General features: G+C 29.5%; 1 protein-coding gene across 1 annotated transcript in view; it reads left to right on the plus strand.

Moving 5' to 3' along the window:
• LOC106689242 (phosrestin-2) overlaps positions 1-23,242 on the plus strand; it is a gene marked incomplete at its 5' end in the record, with an annotated part of 174,560 nt that overhangs the window by 115,062 nt on the left and 36,256 nt on the right. The window contains 1 exon segment of the mRNA XM_067052379.1: positions 16,364-16,513. Coding sequence (XP_066908480.1) covers positions 16,364-16,513 — 150 coding nt within the window.

Below are 23,242 nucleotides of genomic sequence, written 5' to 3' on the forward strand. Positions count from 1 at the left end.
GCAGTCCTGGGTGCCAGACTCGATCAAAAGCCTGTTCTACATCAAGAAAGACTCCCGAGCAGTACATTCCGCGCTCCAATGAAGACGAGACAACATCAACCACATCATGTGGTGTGTGCATTGCTGGATAGTGGAGTGTGATGTTCGGAAACCAAACTGGTGGTCTGGGATTAAATATGATATTGAATTACTATTCTTGCCACTCTGATCATATGAAATATAATGTAACTAATTATCATATAAAAAAAAAAAAAAAAAAAACTAAAAGAATAACTGTTTATGATAAGTTACATATGGTAAAAATCTTTAATATATTCCTAGAAAAGTTTTACCCCAAAAAATTAATTTGCAAGATTTGGGAAGTTAACGTTAAAAGTTAAAAACAGAAAACGGAATGGTAAATAATAATAAAAAAATTATGGATTCAATCATATAAAGGGATTATGTGAAGATATGCAGAAATCTTTTAAAGATTATTATATTAATGAATATTCTTTAAATTATAGACCCAACAATAAAATTTTAAATTATTATAGTACATTGAATGAATTGATATACAAAATGCTATGTCTAAATCGTCCAGTGATATACAAAGGTGAAACAAAATAATTGTTGGGTGATAGAATGTATCACACAGCAATGATGAAAAAAAAACAAGGAGAATCCCAATAAAACAGCACAGCATGCAAACATTCGATTTAGAAAATACGATGATTTTACACAAAGAAAATAATAAATTCAAAAGAAAAATACTTGAGTCTATTTACATATCAGAAAACATTAATTATATAGTGAATTTTAAAACAGACACAAGAAATCTTAAAAAGTAAAATTAATTTATGAAAAATATGGAATAAAATTAATGTTGCTAATTATAATTAACCTTAGTATGAATTGTAATAATAAAAGAAACAGGAAATTTAACCAAAATATAGTTGAAATAAATAAATTAAAAGCCTGACCCGAGTGTGGGTAAGGTTACAAATATTACTGAGATAAATTATAATGGTGAAAATTAACTGAGATTAAAAGTTTTAATTTTTAATTTAATGGGTTGAATTGACAAACTAAGTAATTAGACATAAGCTAAGGATTGCTTATTAATAAAATTATACGATTCTCTATTTTGATGTCTCACAGGATAATTGTGGACTGAAATTATTGAACTGGGCAGAATAACGTTATAATAAACGTGTATAAAGTTTTTTAAAATTGATGTGGTTCTATAATTGTATTAAGGTATATAATATAATTTATTAATAATATTGTTGTTTGTTTAAAATTGTTAAAAACCATATGTATAATAAAAGCTGTTTGTGATAGATTGTCCTTGAGGATGGAGACTAGAATTGGATAAAATTTGTTTAATTTAAAAAATAATAACCAGTCTCAAGAAAATTTAAAGATTATATCCATAGATATATCTAACCTCAAAGAGGCGAAAAATAATTTCAACCCTATGATGATGGTAAGTAAAAGTTTTGTGATGCGCGCACCGCAATAGATTTTTTATTATAAATAAAAGCGGACCTGTATCAAAACCAGGGACAACATTTTTGAATAATTCATCGGCAAGCTCATTTCCACTGAGTTACACTCGTCCAGATAAAATTATGTATTAATGGATTATTTTATTTCAAGTGAGTATTATTCAGATTAAATATAGAATGAAATGTGAGGTTATTTCATGGAAATCAATTTACTGAATAGGAGGAACAGAACCGCGAGTAACTTTATAAAGCACTCGACGAAAAACTACATTTACAGGGAGATGGGCCAATTATTCTTCCTTTACGTCATGTATTAATTATATTAAATCATTCAACGGTATAAAATATAATGTGGGCGTAACTTCTCGATAAAATCTTCCCTCTTCAAGCTTTAATAAGTTCAGATTCTAGCCCTTTTTTGGAGAGCGTATTTATAACGACCTCGTTAGATTGGGGAGGATTCTTTCATTATAGAGTGGGTAATTGGGAGTAATCCGATTATTGCTCCAACAAGCTGTTCAATTTAATTTAATCTAGTTTACGTAGGGCAATGCATTTAAAACATTAATTTTATTATGGAATTTTTTAACACAGAGACTAATTGTATGAATAAGTGCGCATAATTGTAAAAGGAATTTTATAAGTAAAAATAATGAATTAAAGAAGTATTTGAATTTTTTTTAATACAATTTTAATCCTGTTTATTTGCTTATATTTTTCATTTTACATTGTGATATTTTAGACCTATGTTGATTCCGACAAATATGAGACTGGTCTTTTAATTATATAAACACATTTAAAAAAAAAAAAAGTTAAACACTGAAATCGCAGTAATTCCAATCCGACTAAACCGTCAAAATTTACTTCAATGCTTGACATAAAAAACCTTAAATATTTAAACGTTAGAATGGAAGAGAATTTAAATTATTATGATAGCGTTCAAACAACTAAAAAATATTAAATTAAGCCAGCATAATGATGTGTTTGACCGACTAAACCGTCAAAATTTACTTCAATGCTTGACATAAAAAACCTTAAATATTTAAACGTTAGAATGGAAGAGAATTTAAATTATTATGATAGCGTTCAAACAACTAAAAAATATTAAATTAAGCCAGCATAATGATGTGTTTGACCGACTAAACCGTCAAAATTAACACAAATTAATTCATGAATAACACTTTGTTCTGCATTGCCATCAGTCGAAATTTTATCCTTCATTTATTCGGTTTTCAATTACCTTATTTTGTCTATAACAAAATAATTAACTTAAATGTCTTAGTAAAAATTTCCTTGCTTAATATTCGGTGAGGATTTTTTATTATAATATATAAACTGGAACACGGAAATTATTAGATAAAATATTTATCGCATGTTAAACAAATTTGTAAAACAATCTATTTTTTTTTTAGATTGCATATCAGATTCTTTACGATGTGTACATCAACACTATAACCGAGAAGAAAATTATATATATGTTACTTGGCGAAGTCCATAATTAGAAAGTAATATGAAAATATTTAACATATTTTAACGATAAAAACCAAACTAATATATTTTTATCATACTAAAAAAAATAAATAATGATTTTTGATATTTTAATAACCATTTATGTAACTGAGTTGGTTTTATTAATTTTATAATTAGTTTTAAAAAATAGAAAACATATGACTATGTTCCGAAATCATCCGATATAACGTCTTACATTTTTTATTTTATATACGATTTACCTTTATTTTTTAATAATATTTTATGTGTTTGTAATAATACTGAAAAAGTGCAAATATGTGATATCATATTGAAATGAGAACATGATGGTTGTGGCGAGGATCCTAAATCGCTGGCTTCAGAATGTTGTAGATTGGATTCCCATGTGGATCAGTCAATATTTATTGCCCGGCGAAACTGAGTGGATTCCGAATTTCGACGAAATGGGAATCCTCTCAGGGAATGGATAGGTTCTTAGTGAAGGACTTGAGAAAATATATGTATACGCATATATTGAATGATATGTAAGAGAGTAGCATTGTGATCGTAAACTGAATAAATACATAAATAATGCTTTGCTTTAAATGTGGTAAATCTGAAAAAGTAAAGTTTGCTTGTTGTACATTGTAGCTTAGACGAGTTATTTTTGACAGTTTTGGGACAGTCTGTACGACTCCAGTAGAGAAAAAATCCCAGACTACGGTAATATTTTTGGAATATGTGAAATTCACTGTTTGTTTGTTTTTTTGTTCTTTGTTTGCAGGTTTGTTACTATTAAAGCAACTAAGCTATATGACAAATATGAAAATAGAACAAGACAGCAATAGGACAACTGAAAAACTAGAATAATTTACTGCTAATCTCAAACGTGATTTTGGACGGAAGAAGTTAATAATATGTTATTATATTGTTAGAAAAACATTTTATGAATATTATTAAAATATTATGAAATTACAGCTTAATATAATAAAGCCTTCACTATTGCTTTCCCAAACAGATACGGTTCTATCATAAAATAAATTTATATTTTAGCTTTTCTTTGGTCCCATCCTCTACACCGTCTATACAGCTGACATTCCAAATCCTAACACTATCCTCACCACGTATGCCGATGACACATGTGTGCTCGCTGTGAATAATAATCCATTAATTGTATCCCAAAATCTTCAATCCCATATCACAGCGCTCGAAGATTGGTGTCGTAATTGGAGGATTAAGATAGATTCCAACAAATCCCATCAAATCACCTTTACCCTTCGTCGTAAACCTACTGACTGCCCTACAGTTTCATTTAATGATGTTACTCTTACCCCTGTCGAACAGATCCTTGGACTGCATTTGGACTAGCGATTAACCTGGAACCTGGAATCCTCACACCAGACTGAAAAGACAGGAAACTGTCGTCGATTTCGACTATTACAGCACTTACTAGACAAACGGTCTAAACTTCCAACACATTACAACAGACTGATCTACATGACTGTAATAAGGCCAATCTGGACATATGGAGTTGAGCTTTGGGGCTCCACTAAACCTTCGAATTCCTCTCGTATTCAATCCTTACAATCCAAAATCCATCGTAAAATCCTCAATGCTCCTTACTTTGTCACAAATAAAATCATACATAAAGACCTTAATGTTTCCTATGTAACCGATCTAGCCCGAACCAGATATCAATCCTTCCATTATAAACTCTCAAACTCCCTAGTTTCTAATCTTGCATTCTCTTGCATTCCTGATAATCCTCCGAGGCGCCTGAAAATAAGATGGCTACGAGCTAATGTAAAATGTCATTAGAGTGCTACCAATGGGTAGTTTCTCTACACCCCTGTAACACTCCAATTTAACTTAGATCAGATTTACTAAATGTATTATAATGTACAGTTGTAAATAGCAATAAATAAATATTTTTAAAAAAATATATTTTAGCTTTTATATGTTTGAATTATCATTATTATGATTAAAAAAATAACTTCGCTCTTTTTATGTATGATATCCTTCAGAATGTTAAGTAGGAAAATGTTAGGCGGATATTCTGCTACCGTAATGCTGAGCGCTTGGGCGTGCTTATTTTTATGGAACTCAGACAAAGCAACACTTGGAAAAAAAAAAAAAAAAAAAAAAAAATAATAAAATTCGGGATTGCCAAGCTTTTTTTATTCCGAGACAAATTAATCTCAAACTAGGAAGGGGAGTGAATTGATTATAATTTGAATAAATTTCCTTCTACAAAAATGACAAAGGTCGAAGGCCCCCAGAGGAAGAGAGAGATACCCTTTATTTTCATCCGACCATAAAGCCGGGCTCATCCCTGTCCTAACTCTACGGCAAACATCCAACATTTTTACCTCCTTTCCTCTAAGCTCGGGGACTTATCTGGGCTTTTACAGCTTTTATAACTCCTTTTAACAGAAAAATTTTAAAATTCACAACATAACAGATTTCGTAAAGACTATTCAGATAATCGATGCCTTTAATTCAGCGCTTTGAAAAAGTGGGAGGGAGGAAAGGTGGGATTTCAGCCGAAATAATTTTTTTTTTTAACAAAGCCATTTATTATTCTTAATTAGGTATTTGGAAATTACAATTATAAGAACGTGAAACAAAAATTATATTTTTTGTTTTATAAAAGGAACTTCCGATGACGCTTAGAGATCAGAAAATTTATGTTTAATATCATCCTAAACAATGTACATATTAAAAAATACAACTCATCCATCAAACCTCAATGTCCCATATCTTGGCGATTTGGCCAGAACCAGATACAGAACCATTCCTTCCATGATAAACTTCCCAACCACCCAAATCCACTTGTTTCTAACCTGGCTTCTCCTTCATTACCTAATAATCCTCCTAGACGTCTGAAAATAAGATGGCCTCGAGATTTTCTTCTCTAGAAATGTTATTGGAGTTCTATCAATGCGTAGATTCTCCGCATGTTTGTATTATGTCACTATGTCACCTACAGCAAATTTACTTGTTGTATATATTTTTATGCAGTTGTAAATAACAATAAATAAATTACAATAAATATTTGAAAAAAATAATTAAAATCTGTACCGCTACAACCCATGGAGGGTAAGGGGTTCAGTACTTTGAAAAGAAGTACTATTACTAGACCAACGGTTGTATAAGGAGGTGATTTGGTCAGAATCACGCTCGACCGCCAGATTTTTATCCATTTAAGGGTACCCAATTTAAGAGGCTGGGTGGACCCACCCCAGGAGGGCTCCAGAACCCGCAGGAGATGACTCACGGCTACAGTGTAACAGAAAACAATTTTCTGCCCAGCCGGATTCGCATAAGTAATTGCAATAACCATTACAATTATTTGTAATCATAATAATCGTTCTGCAGTTTCAAATTAAAGTATTAGAAAAGTGATTTTAATAACTTTTTTCCCAACTCTGCTGTACACTTCTGGAAACCCGTTATATTTGGGCAACACTGCTTGTAGTTAAATAAAGTATTTCTTTGTCTCTAATTGTCTTTTTGTCTAGTTAATGACAAATAATATTAAAAATGAAAACAAAACAAATAACAAAAGTAAGGTGTTTCATTTTACATCAGGTGTATATATACTGACATTAAAGTATACTTAGTGTTTTCTAAAATCATAACTCCTTTCAAGGTCAGTCACGGTTAAAGCTACCAATTTACACCTCCGAATAAAGCAAAAACAGTTTAACAAAAACGTGTGATAAGACTAAATAAGTGAAATAAAAGTATAAAAATTGAAATAATGCCCTTTACTTCGGATATATAAATTGCCTTAAAGAGAGGAAAAGACACCGCAATAAAAAATTAAACATCTTAAAATTAGTAGAGAGATAGAAGAAATCTGAAGATATTTTATTTTGTCAACAAAGCATGCTTTGCATGTATTAGAGGTACAGAAAAAGTCCCAATTCAACCGATTTAAAATTTAGAGAAGGTACTATGAATATCCAAAATGACAATGTATGAAAATATTTAACGTTCAGTATAGTCAATAAATGCAGTCATACATGGTATATGGATACATAATGGATATCATACATTTTTGTTATTAATAAATTCATAGAAAGAGAATATTAATGTTAGTTATCAATACTACTTTGTCTTTTCTAATATACTCAACCAATCATAACCACTAAAACATCTATAAATATTAATTTAATTATATTAAATAATAGGTTTTATGTTTTCTAGCATACAGAATTAAACATTTTATAGCATCTATGAACTTGTAAAACCTGTGCGAACTTCTAAAATTCTGTATATAACAGTTAAAAAAATGGAAGGATATATTTAAAGCGTTCATGTCAACACAACCATGAGTCCCACAGCAGCTGGTAAGGGACCAAGTGATAGACCTAAAACCACATGGTTAGGCAGAATAAACAAAGATATCAGAGGACTAAATGTAGGGAAGTGGAAACCAATAGCACAAGACAAACAGAGGTGAATCAGGGATACGAAAAAAAAATCTACAAAATATAAAAATGAATAAAAAAATATTGATCAAATAATTTTAATATAAAATCAAAATTTTTTTAAATTATAAGAATGAAAATATTTTTGGCCTTTTTTTTTAATATTTTATTAAATTATAATAGAACTAAAAACAAATCCATTTCATCAGCTCCATAAAACATATTGTTTTCCACGATTCCTCTTTTTTCTTAGTGGTTTATCATTATATATTATAACCGAAAAAACGCTTCATATATTACATCATCATTTTTTGAATTTCGGTTCTTAAGGCCTGTCAACTACAACAACCAAAAACTCTTTAGATATAAACAAAATATTTCGCCCTTATCTCCTTAAGGCCATAGATTTTTTTTTCATTAATGTATATTAATAAATTAAACTCTATATAGTAAACGTATTCGCATATATGGAAATTAAATACAAAATCAAATAAAAATCTTATAGATATAGTAATAACATTTCTTTTTTCTTGAATGTTAATGATTACATTTTTCAGGTTCTTAAGGATCAATAAATAACAAAACAACTATATTGAGGCTACGTTTCGAGACTTGCATATTCATGCCCTATAGTGAAAAAAAATTACATAATTTTCGACAAATCATTAAACACATAAATGTATAGAATACAATTTTTTTTTTAATTTTATTTATTTATTGATAAATATTACAATCTGCCACACAGTAGTGAGTGTGGCAATATGTAATAGTGACGAATGATCACATTCATACGAAAATAAAATAAAATAAGAATAAAAATAAATAAATAAATGAAAAAAAAATCTCTCTTAATATGTATACAAACAGAAGGATAAAGAAAATCATAATCAAACTATGTGTATGAAAAAATAAATAAATAAAATAAAATAATGATAACAATAATATAATCTCTTGTCACACTTACGCTCTTATATACAAGATTTACACAATCGACCTGAGGATCCCTGAGCCCACTCCATCCCCTTCGTGAGGGGTAGAGCAGAGCTCAAAAGATCCCAGCGCATCCCTCTCGCCGCATCACTGGTCGAATACAAATAGAAACATTACTTACAATGATTTATTAATAATAACATAATTGTTTTATAACTGTGTGTTCTACATAGCACTAATATTAGTAGTACTAACTAGTATAAGGTTATAGCAGAAACGGGTAAGTGACATGGAGAAAGGCCAGGGAAAAAGGGAAAGTATGTGTTCTTTCATATTCAATCCGTTCTTTCCAGCAAGTAGACATTATTATTTCTGTTTTTAATTTTTTCTATTTATTTTTGGTGTTACTCATTATGTCTGATACATTTAGAGTAACACGAATTCAATTTTTTTTATAAATAACACGATTCTTATATTTTTAATAGTGATCATTTTTTTTAGATTTCGTTAGAAATTATTTTTTTATACCGGTGCATGAATTTAGATATATATATATATTTTTATTCTATATCCTATCAGTCTACAATGCGTAGTAAAAGCGGTTGAGACCAAACAACACAAAGAACAAATAGAACAAAATGCAACACAGACTACCTGTTAGAGAAAAGTTATAATAGGGGAAAAACAAAAAACATTAATCCATTTTTACTCCTATCCAATTCAACTACAAAGCTTGAACCTGTTAGTCCTATTGGTAATTAAAGTTATGCGGAACACTCGGTTATAAAACTATTTTAAGAATTTTTTTTCAATTTATTAATCTTAATTTGTATTCTGTGCATTACAGTGTTTAATACTTAGTTTAGAAAAAGAAAAAAAAATTCAGAACACCACCAAGCGAACTATTAAGTCGCGAAACGTTGCCTCAATATAGTTATCTTTTTGATTAATTCTCAAGAATCTGAAAAGTATATCTGAATAAAAATCAAGGAAAAAAAGTATCAATATATATGTATAAGATTTTTATTTAATTTTTATATTCGTTTATATAAATATATTTATATTAGTTGATTTAAGAGCGACGATGCCATCCAAACACTAATACAACCTCCAGCTCCTTGCCACCCCCTTATCATCTTCCTCCTCATCAAATGTCAACATTTCCTGAAGCGGCGGATGTACCCTCAATCTACAACCACTTCCTACCGACACAGTTCCTTCGGTAGTCAAACTGAACAACGGAGTAACATCTTCAGCTACCTAATGACCTTCTTTTACATCCTTCGATCAATTATTATAATGAACAATAGTTATAAATATTAAATTATAGATAATTAAGAATATCAGATATTGTGTATCCTTTTGTATGGTATCCTAATCCACTCTAAGTTTAAGAAAGGAAAAATTCGTAACTAATAATAAAGTTTGAAATTAACAATGAATAACCTATACAATGGACCAATATATATCATCAAAATCAACAATAAATCCATTTCTATCAATAAAATACAATTATTAAGAAATACATATATTAATAGTTTTCATGTTCTAAAAGTTTCGAGCACAATTCATAAAACATAATTTTATTAGTCATATGATAATTAGAAAGGTGAAGAAGGAATATTCTAATAATGTTTGGCCGAGTTTTTAAATTACTTAACACATTTTTTTTTTAATAACGGTTAAAACTTTTGATTTGAGTATTATAGCTTAGTTACACTCAAAAAGTGTACTCAGAAAGGGTTTAAAGAATTCATGTTAAATGTCGCGTAAACAACATTGAGACAGTATGGTGTTAGCTGATTTTTTATTTATTAAATTTTTTTCATAAATCATATTTATTTTTTTAACAAACGAATTAATGAATCTCCTCATTTGTATGCACTGCTTAAAAACAGGATAGACGAAATAAGCATTGAACGCCATTATACTACTTTCTACACTACTGACTAAAGCAAAGCCCCTCTCTTATCCGTTAATTCCGAAACCCGAGTTATTATCCGACTACATGTTTATGTAGGGATGTTAATCCGTTTTCGATGGTTAGCTGCAATATCTCCTAAGAGTGAATTAAATACCTACCCAGCAAATTATTTACCATTTTTTTTTTGCTCCCTGTAAGAGCAGTCCAAACTCCACCGTACAAGGAGAAACAATAACTAAAGATAATAACGTAATAAAAACCAACTGTTAGATAAATAATCATTGAATATAATATTAAGATTTTTTTTTTTAATGTTGGACAAAACGATTAAGTTGTAGGTACGAAAACGTGTAATTTAGGATTATGAAAATATTCAAAATTAGCTTTTTTTAGCACCAACCTTTCACTGCAATAAAAAATTTAAACAGTAAAAAGGGTTGAATTTGTTCATGAAATACTATAAGTGAAATAAAATTATATACATTTTAAAAATGTTAAATCGATATTTATTTCGGGATGTATATGTTTTATACATAATTTTGTGTTATTCTACATAACTTCGGCCACATTATTCTAAACACAGTTCTTCTGTATTATAATGTAATCATAATAATAATTAATTACTTTAAAATAGAAAAACTAACATAATTTAAGTGAATAGATGAATATACAAGTTTTAAAGTATTCGGATTGGTTCGTGTTTTAACTACAGCGAAACTGTGAACAAATTCGTGACGACAGGTTATCGAAAGGGCATCCGAACAGAAGAGATAACGAATAGTTCACTGGGGTACAATGATAAGCAGCTTGTGCTTCGTAATTCACATCCAAGCGGTGTATCAGCCTGCCAACTTGTATATGCTCAATAAAGTCTACTTTCGGCAAATGTATAGTAGAGGAGATAAAGGTTTTTGGGTGAATTCCCCCAAAAATAGTATTTGAATTTTTTTGTTCGCTGTTGGTATCTTTTTGAAATAATAGTTTTTTAAAAGCATTGGTTATGACATTCACCAAAGATGAAGTCGACGTGGGCAATGCAAGAATAGTGTGTAATGATGAAGTATTAAAAAAATGTGGACTTCTACCTTGAACTGATTTTCAATAATTCTGGAAAATAGACCGAGAAATGTCCAATACGATAAATAAAGCAAATAATATTTACTACCAGATATGCAATACTATTGTGGGAAAGAGGGAGGTAGGTAAGGACATCAAACTCTATATCTTTAAAGCAATATATCTTCCAAAACTATTATATAGCAGAGAAAGTTGGATCACCCAAGACAAGCACATGAGCAGGATTACGGCTGCTGAAAAGCAATTTTTGCGAAGAATATTGGGCAAAACTAGGGAAGAAAGGATAACGAATGGAAGAGTAAGAGAAGAACTTCCCAAGATCCCCTCAGTGAAATGAGTGATTGAACACCGACAGCTCCGATGGTATGGACATGTCTGTAGAATGGAGGAAGACAGCGCCAAGAAAATGAATAGAGGCGAGGACTACTGTTAGAAGACCACGAGGCAGACCTAGGAGCTATATGGAACATATCCAACGACCAGGTCTGGAAAGAGGGAAAACGCTAAAGATAATAATAACGAAAAAAAGACAAAGATGTTGGCCAGAGACCGAGATGTGTGGACCAAGTGGTTAGAGGCTCTTCCACTCAGCAAGGCACAAGGCACTTAAGGAGGATGAGAAAGAAGATTTTTAAAACCTAACCATACGGAATGCCTCTCTTTATGGTTCCCATATTTAATATTTCAAACATGTTGACTATTTTTGTTAGACATCAAATGACCGAAAATTCTGTAATTAAAAATTTTAAAATACGGTGTTATTATTATAAAAAAAATCACAAAATGGTGATCGAAAAACTGATGAGCCAAACACTTTCGTTTATTTTTCAATGAGTGCTTGATACCTTTAAAGCCATTTACCTCGCTGAAAAATGGAATACCTTCTTCATAAATCTTCAAAAATCAGAGGCATAATAGAGTTCTTTACGTTTAACGGTTTCCGAGATGCATATTTTCAAATAACATTTTTAATAAGAAATATTTTCATTTTCAAATAACGAGAGCTCAAAAATTTGCGAATTTAATTTGGTAAATATAATGGAAGCTGTTACATCTATGAAGTTAAAAATTAAAAACCATTGAATGGAACATGTACCTGGCTTCAATTTGAGTGCTGATAGACATTTTTATGTCTAATTGTTTCTGAGAATTGTTTTTTTTTTTCAAACAAAAAAATCAATATTTTTTAAATTTATTTTGGCAATCATAAAGAAAACTGATACTCATACGAAGTTCGAAAAATAGTTCCTACACTCAACTAAGAAATGTTTTGCATTTAACAGAAGATCAACATTTTGCGTACTTATTTTGGGAAATATCTTAGGAACTAGAAATGTTTATTAGAACACCAATTGAAGCTATGTAAACGTACCAAAAATTAATTGCTATTATTTATCATGGCAGGAGTAGCAGTTTCCACGACATTTGCCAAAATAAATTCATAAAATGATGAGTTTTTGAAATTTGAAAATAAATTTTTTTTTTACAGTTTTTGAAAAACTGTGTTGGGAACTACTGAACTTAAGGAGTACTACTGAAGCTCAAATTTCAGCAAAGTATACTTAAAAAAATACTGCTTTAAAAAAATGATTTATTAATTTTCATCTTAGGGTAGTTGAGTTTACAGTGAAAGATGAGCAAAAATGAAAGGATTTCAAGTACAATTTTTTTTTTTTTTCAAATACTAATAATAATCTGTTTCAGCATGAATTTTTTTGTAAATTCATACAACTCTAGATTTAACTTACAATTTTGAACACCAAAATTTAAGATGGCCATCAAAAGATTTTCTAGACTTTTAGTTTGTAAAAAAAAATTATATAAAAGTAGGAATAAAAAATTTTATTGAAACATAAAATAGTATATCATTACTATTAAAAAATGTTTACCATACAGAAGACTCATTAGAATAAAATATATATACTTCGAAAAACTTATTTTTTTCCTTTCAATTTGATATTGGATATCATATATTATATAATTAGAAACCCAAAATATATTCCACACTGAGATATAATGGTGGAATTAGTTATAAAATACTATCTAAGCTAATTTTGTTTTTCTTACACTATAAATCAGAGAAAATAGTAAATCCAATTTCAGTTTCATTAATTGAAAAGTTGATTAAGAATTTTTAATAAATATAGAGTACATGTTGAAAGATCCCAAAACTAATCGGAATTCAATTTATCTCTCTTCTAGACAATTCAGCTAGAAATAATAATTTAGTCAAGCTAATGTTTCCCGAAAACTTACATCGGAAAGCCGGGAACAAGGCTTGGAATGATAAGAGCCGATATTTACATATATATCGCTTTTCTCATACGTTTAAAGAGACTAGGTCGCATAACACTAGTAATTTTCCGTCGGAATTTGGAAAACTTCCAATATGGAAAATTGAGAAGCATTAGTTAAGAGTTAGGTGGTTTGTGCCAAGAACTCTAACCTGGTCGACTTCAGGAAGGGGTATTTACACAACAAAGGGGAACTATTAACTTACTTATTACCTATTACCATGTCCAAGTGTAGTGAAGATGATTGGGGGGTGCGGTCAAAATACAACACAAATAAGATGAAATAACTTATTTAATCGTTTCGGCCAGAATTTCTAGCCTCATCAGGGCTGTTAGCTTGAAATCTTACCGCCAAGTGTTTTCATCGAAATACAGGAAGAAGGTTGATAGATGATAAATTTCGTAAGGTCCTGCATCTCGAAAAATAAACTGTTAAAAATTATATCATTAATAACATTATATTATTAGTAATACTCATGTATTTAGAAATAATATTTAAACATTGATTAAAAATATCTAAAAAATATGGTTCGTTGGGAATCATTATAAAAGCGCCCGAAGACCATTAACTAGACATAACTTGATGTTAAAACAAAACTAACTTTCCACTCCCACCCTTTAACAAAAGATAATTGAATTTTCCTCTCATGGCGTAGATCGCACTCTAGGGGCGTAGTGTTAAAATGAATTTCCCCCACTTTGGCAAGCAAAGAGAAGAGACAGTGTGGCATCATTTGACTACCTTAACTCAATTTTTTTTTTCAAATTATCTACTGAACAGATTAGCAGGGTAAATGTTCATTCTTCATGGATAATCGTATCTTATAGATGCCCTTCTTATATCTTGTAAATATATAAGGACCTCTTCAATCACATGTAAAGACCTCTATACAGTTAATATTAGTCGAGGAAACTGTCTGTATGCTGAGACTAAGACAGTATGTTAGTCGTAAGTATTCTGGTCTAAAGTCTGCAGGCAGAAAACAGCAAGTAGTGTTTACGCCATCACTTCCTTTATTTATGTATTTATAATTACCTTCTAATAAATAAGTCAGTCCGATGTTGAACGAGTAGTTGCATCAATCCGAAGTCCTATATTAATTACAAAAGTAATTTTTTTTTAAAAATTTAAAATATTACTACTAACTAAAATTTAAAAAATTACATACTTGAAACATTAACTAATATTAAATTATTTCATAAGAATCTGTCTAAGAGAGGTAAGAATAAAACCGACACTATCAAGCTGTGTCTACGAACGAACCACTTGTTGCATCGTGCCCTGACCTTCCCCAACTTCATTCATCTCACGCCGCAGCCATTTTTATTATTACCTATTTATTTGTTTTAAACACAGGTCATTTAATTTCTATTCATCACTGAAAGTATGAAAATAATACAAATATATTTCAAATGATGAGAAGATAGTTAACCGTGGATAATAGATATGAGGAGAAGAAGTTGGGGGTGCGGTCAGGAGAGAAATCCTTTATTCATCCATGCTGCCCAAATACATCGGATTGCTACATTACACAGCACACTAATCAACCCGTGATCGGACATATATAAATTACATATAATTACATAATATAATAAAATAGAAAGAAAACAGTTTTTTCCTCACAGTTTCCTTTTACAATCAATTCCAGTCTATACACTAAATACAAATATTTCAATTCTTTCCTTTTTAAAAAGTTGGTTAAAAGAAATACTTGAATGGATAAAAACGTTTAGGAAAAATAATAATAGTAATAAAATAAAATAATTTAATGAATAAATAAGTTAAAACACATAAATCGACAGGTCTATAAACTAAAATAAATAAAATATAACACAAATAAGTTGAATTACTTAGTTTTCCGATTTCCTACTAGCAGCCCTGATGATGGCAAGAAATTCTGGCCGAAACGTTGGCACTATTAAATAATTTCTTTCAACTTACTTGTGTTATATTCTGACCCCCCCCCTACCAACCATCTCCTCATAAATATATTAGTACTCTTACAATAATTCCGTTTAATAAAATGTTTACTGCGGACACAGATCGTGAGAGATGCCGCATTTAAATTCTTGATTGCCACAGCCTAGAGAAATGAGAGAGGGACCACTAGTAAAATGAATATCTATCGTCAAGAAAAGAGTAGTTGTTTCGGTATAAGAGTCTTTAAAACATTGTGCAGTGCAGTTCTCTATTTGCTGTACGGCTAATTCGAAGAAGGGTTCAAAGAGGATAAAGAATGGAAGAAGTCGATAGGAAATTGAACCGTGGATTTAAGAAACAAATCCCCTTCCCGAAGACTTGTCAATTGAAGGCTTCATAAAATTTACAACATTATGAGACGATTTTTTAAAATATAACCTTCCCCGTTTCAATAATCCACTAGCATAAGCCAACCAAGTTACAACCTTCATTGGACCCCTCACCTAACCTTATAATGCCAATAGGCAATCCAAGGTATCCTTAACACCCAGCTATACATATAGCATACCTCCTATATGTATGTACCAAACGCCCACTAACATCATTACAGGAGGGTATGAAAAAACAAAACAAAAAAAAACGATATTTTAAAAAAATTTTGACCTTACAAGCTCAACTCCTTAGCTGAAAAGAAGAGCCCTTCAAGTAAAAAAAAATCAACATCGATGCCAACAAAAAACCTATCCTGTGCATGTATCATCTTTATTAATTATGACAAGGATTCATTTCTATGCATCATTTTTATGTTTTCTGATATGTTTCAGATCTTTGGTCAGGTAACACTGACGTTCCGCTATGGCAGGGAGGACGAGGAGGTGATGGGCCTAAAGTTCTGCAACGAGGCTGTCATGTGCCTCGCCCAACTCTATCCTCCTCACGAGAGAGCACCGCAAGAGCCCAACACTCCTCTACAAGTCAGTATAATTACATTATACACATATAATATTTAACATTTCTACAACTGCTATTATTAAATGTAATATTTGTTTTAAATAATAACCAACATAAGTAAAATAACTATTTGAACCTCTACAAAGAACATAATTGCGGAAACCCATATAAGGCCCATATAACGTTAATAGTTGATAAAATAGATTAAAAAAAAAAGAAAAACCCGGAGGTGTGAAAAAAGATTCCTGGATCTGTAGTGATCTATCAAGGGCTAAGTTAGCGTTCTAATCAGAAAGGATCCTTAACGAGAACAAGTCTGGCCCTCGAGGCAAAAGAAAGAACACTAACAAGCTCTACAAAATAAAGAACAAAAACGTATTTAACGAACCTCAATTCAACAAAGAGCAAACGTTAAAGGACAGTCAACTAACAAAACCATCTCGTTTACACACTATTACCAGCTATCTAAATTTACAACAGGTTAACAATTAAAGGCTTGTCTCAACAAAACAATAATTTTTAATAAATATTATATCATTTTCTTTTATTATGATGAAGATGAATGTTCCCTCAAAATATTTTTCATTTGATTCTGATTGATAAATGACCGCTTATAATAAATATTGATTTAAAAATACTATCATATATAAGAAGATGGTCAGGGTTGCGGTCAAAAGAGAAACAAAAATAGTTTACAACTATTCATTTTCCGACGTATATATATATATATATATATAATCTTGTGTTAGTTATAGACTTCAAGACTATAAACTTCTTTTGTTATAAAAAAATTGTTTTATTAATTAATGACAAGTTAAAATTAAATAATACATTAAATCTTTAACTATATATACCTATAAAACAAAATCAGTTCTTATAGTCTTTAGTTCACTGTAACACTCTTACAATTATAAATGACATATAACAGTCTCAGAGGTTATTTTATTTAAAACCATGTGTAAACCGCACTTAATTGTTATTTAGAGGTGGGGGTAGGTTAGAGCCTGAAGGTAAGCATCTTTACATATATATGTGTACATTATATATACATATATAAAAATACTATCCGTTAAAATTACAGATACTGAGGCAGTAAAACTAAAGTTTATCAAAAGTTATTGTTTTATTGATCAAACATAGGCGAGGCCCTATTCCAACTATGGTATTTCGCTTGCCCGTCTGTTCATTCCGCGATTACGACCCAACTGGTAGTTAAATTTTCTAAAATTAAAAAAAAAATTCTTACTTGAAACAAGATAAAAAAATGTATGTGTAGGAAGTTTCATTAATTATGATCAAAGATAGCGGTCGTTATTTTTATTTATTTACCCTACATCATCCAAAATATGTTTGTTTAGAAATCACGGTCAAATGCAACTTAGAGACACTCCTCAAACTTAGAAATACTCCTCGAAGGTATTTCAAAAAAGTTTTGTTATATATTTTTATTCCTTGAATCCATTTATTTTTTTTTCTTAGAGGCAAGGATATTCATGGGAAGAAAAATAAGATTACAAAAAAAAAAATAATATTATTATACCGAGATATGAGACATTGAAACATCTTTGTAAATAAACGATTAAAAGAAAATTTGTAGGATATTCAGCTCTATATCTAAGCTCTACATAAACACTCCTTAGTCCTTAAATTATTAAGTATTTGTATTGCAAACTTAAATAAATATTAGACAGGATTGATTTACCATTAGATAATAAATATTTAGGGTAGAGAATATACATAGGGATGTAATATTAATATGTCAAAAGAAAACAACAATAATAGTCCACCTGAAGATACAGTGAAAGCACCGAAACTTTATGATTTCATTAATGAGTTATGAATAAAGGACTCCTGACAGGAATTACCACTACAAACACCCAACTAAAATTAAAAACTTTTTTAATAAATGGTTTCAAAATGGCTAATAGTCCAGAACATTACTAAAAAAGGTAGAATATTGAAATCGAATTTTTATAAACAATTTTTTACAAATATAATATGTGGGATTTAAAACACTTAGCCTACTTATTAATCTCTTAAGGTTAATATTATATAGAGATTAAATAATTCTTTAAAGGAAGAATTTACCAACTCAAAAATTGTTGAAATTTATGAAGTTGTATATTATTTGGTTTGAAGTTGCAAATAAAGCTTTGTAAGATATTTTGTGTAAGGACTGTAATCACAAGTCAAAATATTAAATCTAAAAAGAAAAATTGAAATATTGAATAAATATTGATATACCAATAGCAATGATGGCTTTTTAATTAATAAGCTGGCTGAGCTTTTATAGGCTCAAATTAGTAGCAAAGTTTAGACTTAATTCGATATCTACTGTCAGATGTTGCGATGTCAGAATAGCTAGTTCATACAAGTACACTAAAGTATTTCCTTTAAAAGGTAGATAATTTGAATTTATTCTATGAAATGTCCCCAATTTAAAGGACATAATCCAGGTCAATTGATTAGTATTAAAACGAAGTCGAAATATTTACTGCCCTGAAAAAGAAATTAAACAAGCCAACAGACGGATTCAGTTACTTACAACATTTAACAAGCGATGTCCTTTTTATGAATCCTCATATATTCAACCAAGGATTCTTTTTAGAAAAAAAAAAAAAAAAACCAAAAGAGAATTTTTTCACAAATTTCAATTTAACCATAGATATACAGACATCTATCTGTAAACCAATCTATTCTTCAAAACCACCCATGTGCTTTCAATAGATCCTTTTTCCCTTCCTCGAGCGAAACATGATTGCAAAGATCAAAGAAATAATACTACGGTCCTCATACAAAAAGGGTGGATACCTCACAGTGAATGCTGTTTTCCTTAATATCAGAGACACTGCCGTAGAACTTCCAGAACAGCAGTTTCATCATGTAAGTAATAAACATGTGCCTGTCATAAATTTTATTACAATTTCATTAATGTTACAAAGAAGACGATTTAACTTCAATTATTAAATTAAGGAAAACTAAGGAAATTTCAAGCCTTATCATTTACTTTTGAAAACGAACAAATAGGACTACTTGCTCCAATTTTTTTAAATATCAAAAATATTTCCACTGTCTAATATATAAAACATCTTTCAAGCTGAAACCTATTAACCTAATAATTACATAACATTTGTTTCAAAATTAAGAATTATATAAAATATATACATTTTATTATAGGCCAAAAATTCGCAGCAATAAAGAAAAATAAAACTTCAGTATTTCTATGATATGCCAAGCGTATGGATATTGTAATTTAATTGATCAATTAATGTTTGAAAAATAAACTATATTAATGTTACAAAGGAAATCAATTAATGAATGAATTTTAAAATGAGAATTATGCACAAAAAATTCGTTTTTTTTTTTTTTTTGTTATAAGTTATAAAAATATTTTTAAACGTTTTAATTATTTTTACTAGTATGCAACTAAGCTATTTAAATAAAAAATCTTTATTTCCACTAATTATACTTAATTCTGCAAAAAATAAAATAAAACCGGTTCACTAATAAACCTTCAATATCTTAAGCAGGCTAAATAACACCATGAACTTTTTATACTTAAAAAACAAAGAACTTGAAGAAAATATTTAGCTAAAATTGAATACACGCATACATTTTAAAAGTTTTTAAATTCGTAAATTGTTACAAAAACTGAAAGTTTGTATAATGGCAAACAATGACTATACTTTTTAAAGAACTTTAAGAACAAATTTACATGGTACAATAATGATACACGCACGCAAATTCTCAAAGAAACAAGTTTGAAATTTAAATATAAGGAATAACAATCAAAAATAAGGAGAAAGGTATACATGGACCGCACGACCTTACGGTATTGCGGTTTAGTCTAACCAGAAATTAAAACTGCTTTGGGACTTGGTTTCCACATATTTAAAGTGACCTCATAGTACAAGAGCCCAAGAGGAGGAAAAAGGCAGTTATCTCACCCCAATTTTTTATTACTTTAATGAAAACTATGTATAATTATTAGTCAAAACTGATGGGTCTACTAAGGTAAAATGGCGGCTGTTCAAAACCTTAATAAAACGTAAATTTTTCATTTGGAGTTCTATATTTTAAAAACTACCAACACTAGAAAATCTAAAAAAGCATTATTTAAAGAAGAGCATATTTGCTGAAATATTAGCCCTAATAGAGCAATTTACGTCCAATAGTTCTCGAGATATAGCCTTTTAAAAAGCAATATTTTATAAAAATGTACAGAAATATCACCAGTAAGTTAATCTATTTTGAAAAATCTATATCTCAATAACCATTCGACGTACAAATGTATATTAGCACTCAAATTAAAGCTAGTTTAATGAGGTATAAAGTAGTTTATGACCTTTACCTTCGTAGGCATAGTAGTTTTCATGATATTTGCTAAAATAAATTGATTTATAGTTATTCGGACAATATGTTCGATTTACGATAAACCTTATTTCAGAAACCATTGGACGTACTGACGTCTGCCAGTTCTCAAATTAAAGCTAGTTAAATTTACTATAAAGTAGTTAATACAAAAAAACTCACAAAATGTTAATTTATAATTGTTCGTATGAAATGTTGGATTTTATAAAAAATATATATCTCTAGACCCATAAGACGCACATATGCAAACACTCATAATAAAGGAAATTTAACTTACTATAAAGTAGTTTATGACATTTATCTTCCTAGGGGTAGTAGTTTTTATGATATTCACATATGAATATCAATTTGGGAAATGAAAATTTGTCCCAACAACTATAAATCAATTTATTTTAAAAATTTCATGAAAACTACTATTCCTACGAAACAAAACATCATAAACTACTTTACAGCTCATGAAACTAGCTTTAATTTTAGTGGTAATACACATCTGTACGTCAATAGAACGTCCATAGATTTTGAGATACATATTTTTCAAAATAAATTCACTAACTTCTGATCTTTCATTACGTCCCATACAACATTATTATGAAATGTTGCTTTTTAAAAAGCTATATCTTGAGAACTATTGCACGTAAATATCTCTATTAGGGCTTACATTTTAGCAAATTTACTCTACTTTAAATGAAACTCTCATAGGTTTTCTAATATTGATTTTAAGAAATAGAACTCCAAATAAAAAATTAATTATTTTTAACGTTTTGAAACAGCCACCATTTTTTATTCTCTTACCCATACTTGGCAGACCCAACAATTTCGCTTAGTAATTATACCTATTTTTTAATTAAGTAATCAAAAATTGGGGTGAAATAACTGCCTTTTTTTCTCCTCTTGGCTCTTGTACTATCAGCTCAGATTTTTTTTTTCTTCCTCGCTACGTAAATATATATATGAATACTATTTAAGATATATTCGATAATATACTAGTAATATTTAGAAAAATGTGTCAGTTAGATTAAAATTTTATTTGTGTTTAAGACAACCGAACTAATAAATAAGTTTATCCTATAAGAAATAAAAAAAAACATTAAAAAACTTTAATTTTTCTAATGTGATAACAGAAAAATACGGTTTCAGTTAAGTGGTTATCCTTTATTCCTAAATAAGAAAGAATTTTTCAATTGATATTTTAAGATTGAATTTCGTCTAAGTAAGAAAGCGTAATAAATAATAATTTTATTCATAGTTTGTGGAAATAATAATAAAATTGGCGAATACCGAACAGAAACAATGGAAATTCCATAACATGACCAAACCACCATCATTAAAGCATGTTTTATTAACAATGAAAATTTATTAAATGCAATAAGTGCCCGATTTATGAACTTTTATAGGGAATACCAATAAATAATAAAGAAAAGAGGGGCTGAGAAGTCTACTCAATGAACCCCATGATGATATTTACTTAATTAACTTTCATAGAATTTTCTATATTTATATTTTTGTATAACATTCACATTTCTTTATAACAAAAAAAAACGAAAAAAAATTCATAAAATTATCGAAGTTAGATCGTTAAAAAAAAATTAAATCGCTTTTTGAATAGTTTTCACTACTCTATTAATTTATTTGTTATAGTTTTTCCAACCCTTAAACTAGAAGTAAACTGGATGAAAAAAGATGGAAACAAATAGACGCTACATTCTATTTTCAGTAAAAGCAGAGTAATAAATTTTCAGACAACGTAACAGCCAATTTCGGTTCTTGTCGCAATCTAAAAGCTACAAGTGCGTTGTTAGCAATAGTTGTCCGCCTACAACAACTAAGTTGGATACTAACAATAAACCATCGGTCCTCATTTCCCAGTTTAACGGCGACTAGAATCCAATTCGCTCCTAACGTTTAAATGCCTATGAGTTGGTGTTTATAGGAACATATTAATATAAAAAACAATAAAGATTGACATTAAAAAATATTAACTGTATTTCAGTTAATTACAAGGTCTACAAAAAGCAACGTTTTCAAATTTGATCTGATAATTTTGGCTTATCGTAATGTTATTTTGTGAGCGAAATTCGAAAATGAACACTGTTATATTCCATCACGTACAGATTTTTCGCCAATTCATTATATGAAATTTCATTTTTGTGGCAGGTAACTTAAGAAAATCTTGCAGATGCTCGACCGATCTACGTCAAATTTGAATGGTGTCAAAAGTACTTTATAATATACCAAATGAAACAAATCAGACATCACTAGATCAGTTTTAATTTGAGAAATAAATCAAGGTACTTCTGTTGAATGTAGTTTAAATTTACTTTCAGTGACTATTTATAATCTCCAAATTTGGAAAAATTGTACTTTGGTTATTATCATTATAA

Source organism: Halyomorpha halys, unplaced genomic scaffold (genome assembly GCF_000696795.3).
Source record: "Halyomorpha halys isolate HHAL.00 unplaced genomic scaffold, Hhal_1.1 Scaffold1311.1, whole genome shotgun sequence".
NCBI classification, from domain to species: Eukaryota; Metazoa; Arthropoda; class Insecta; order Hemiptera; family Pentatomidae; genus Halyomorpha; species Halyomorpha halys.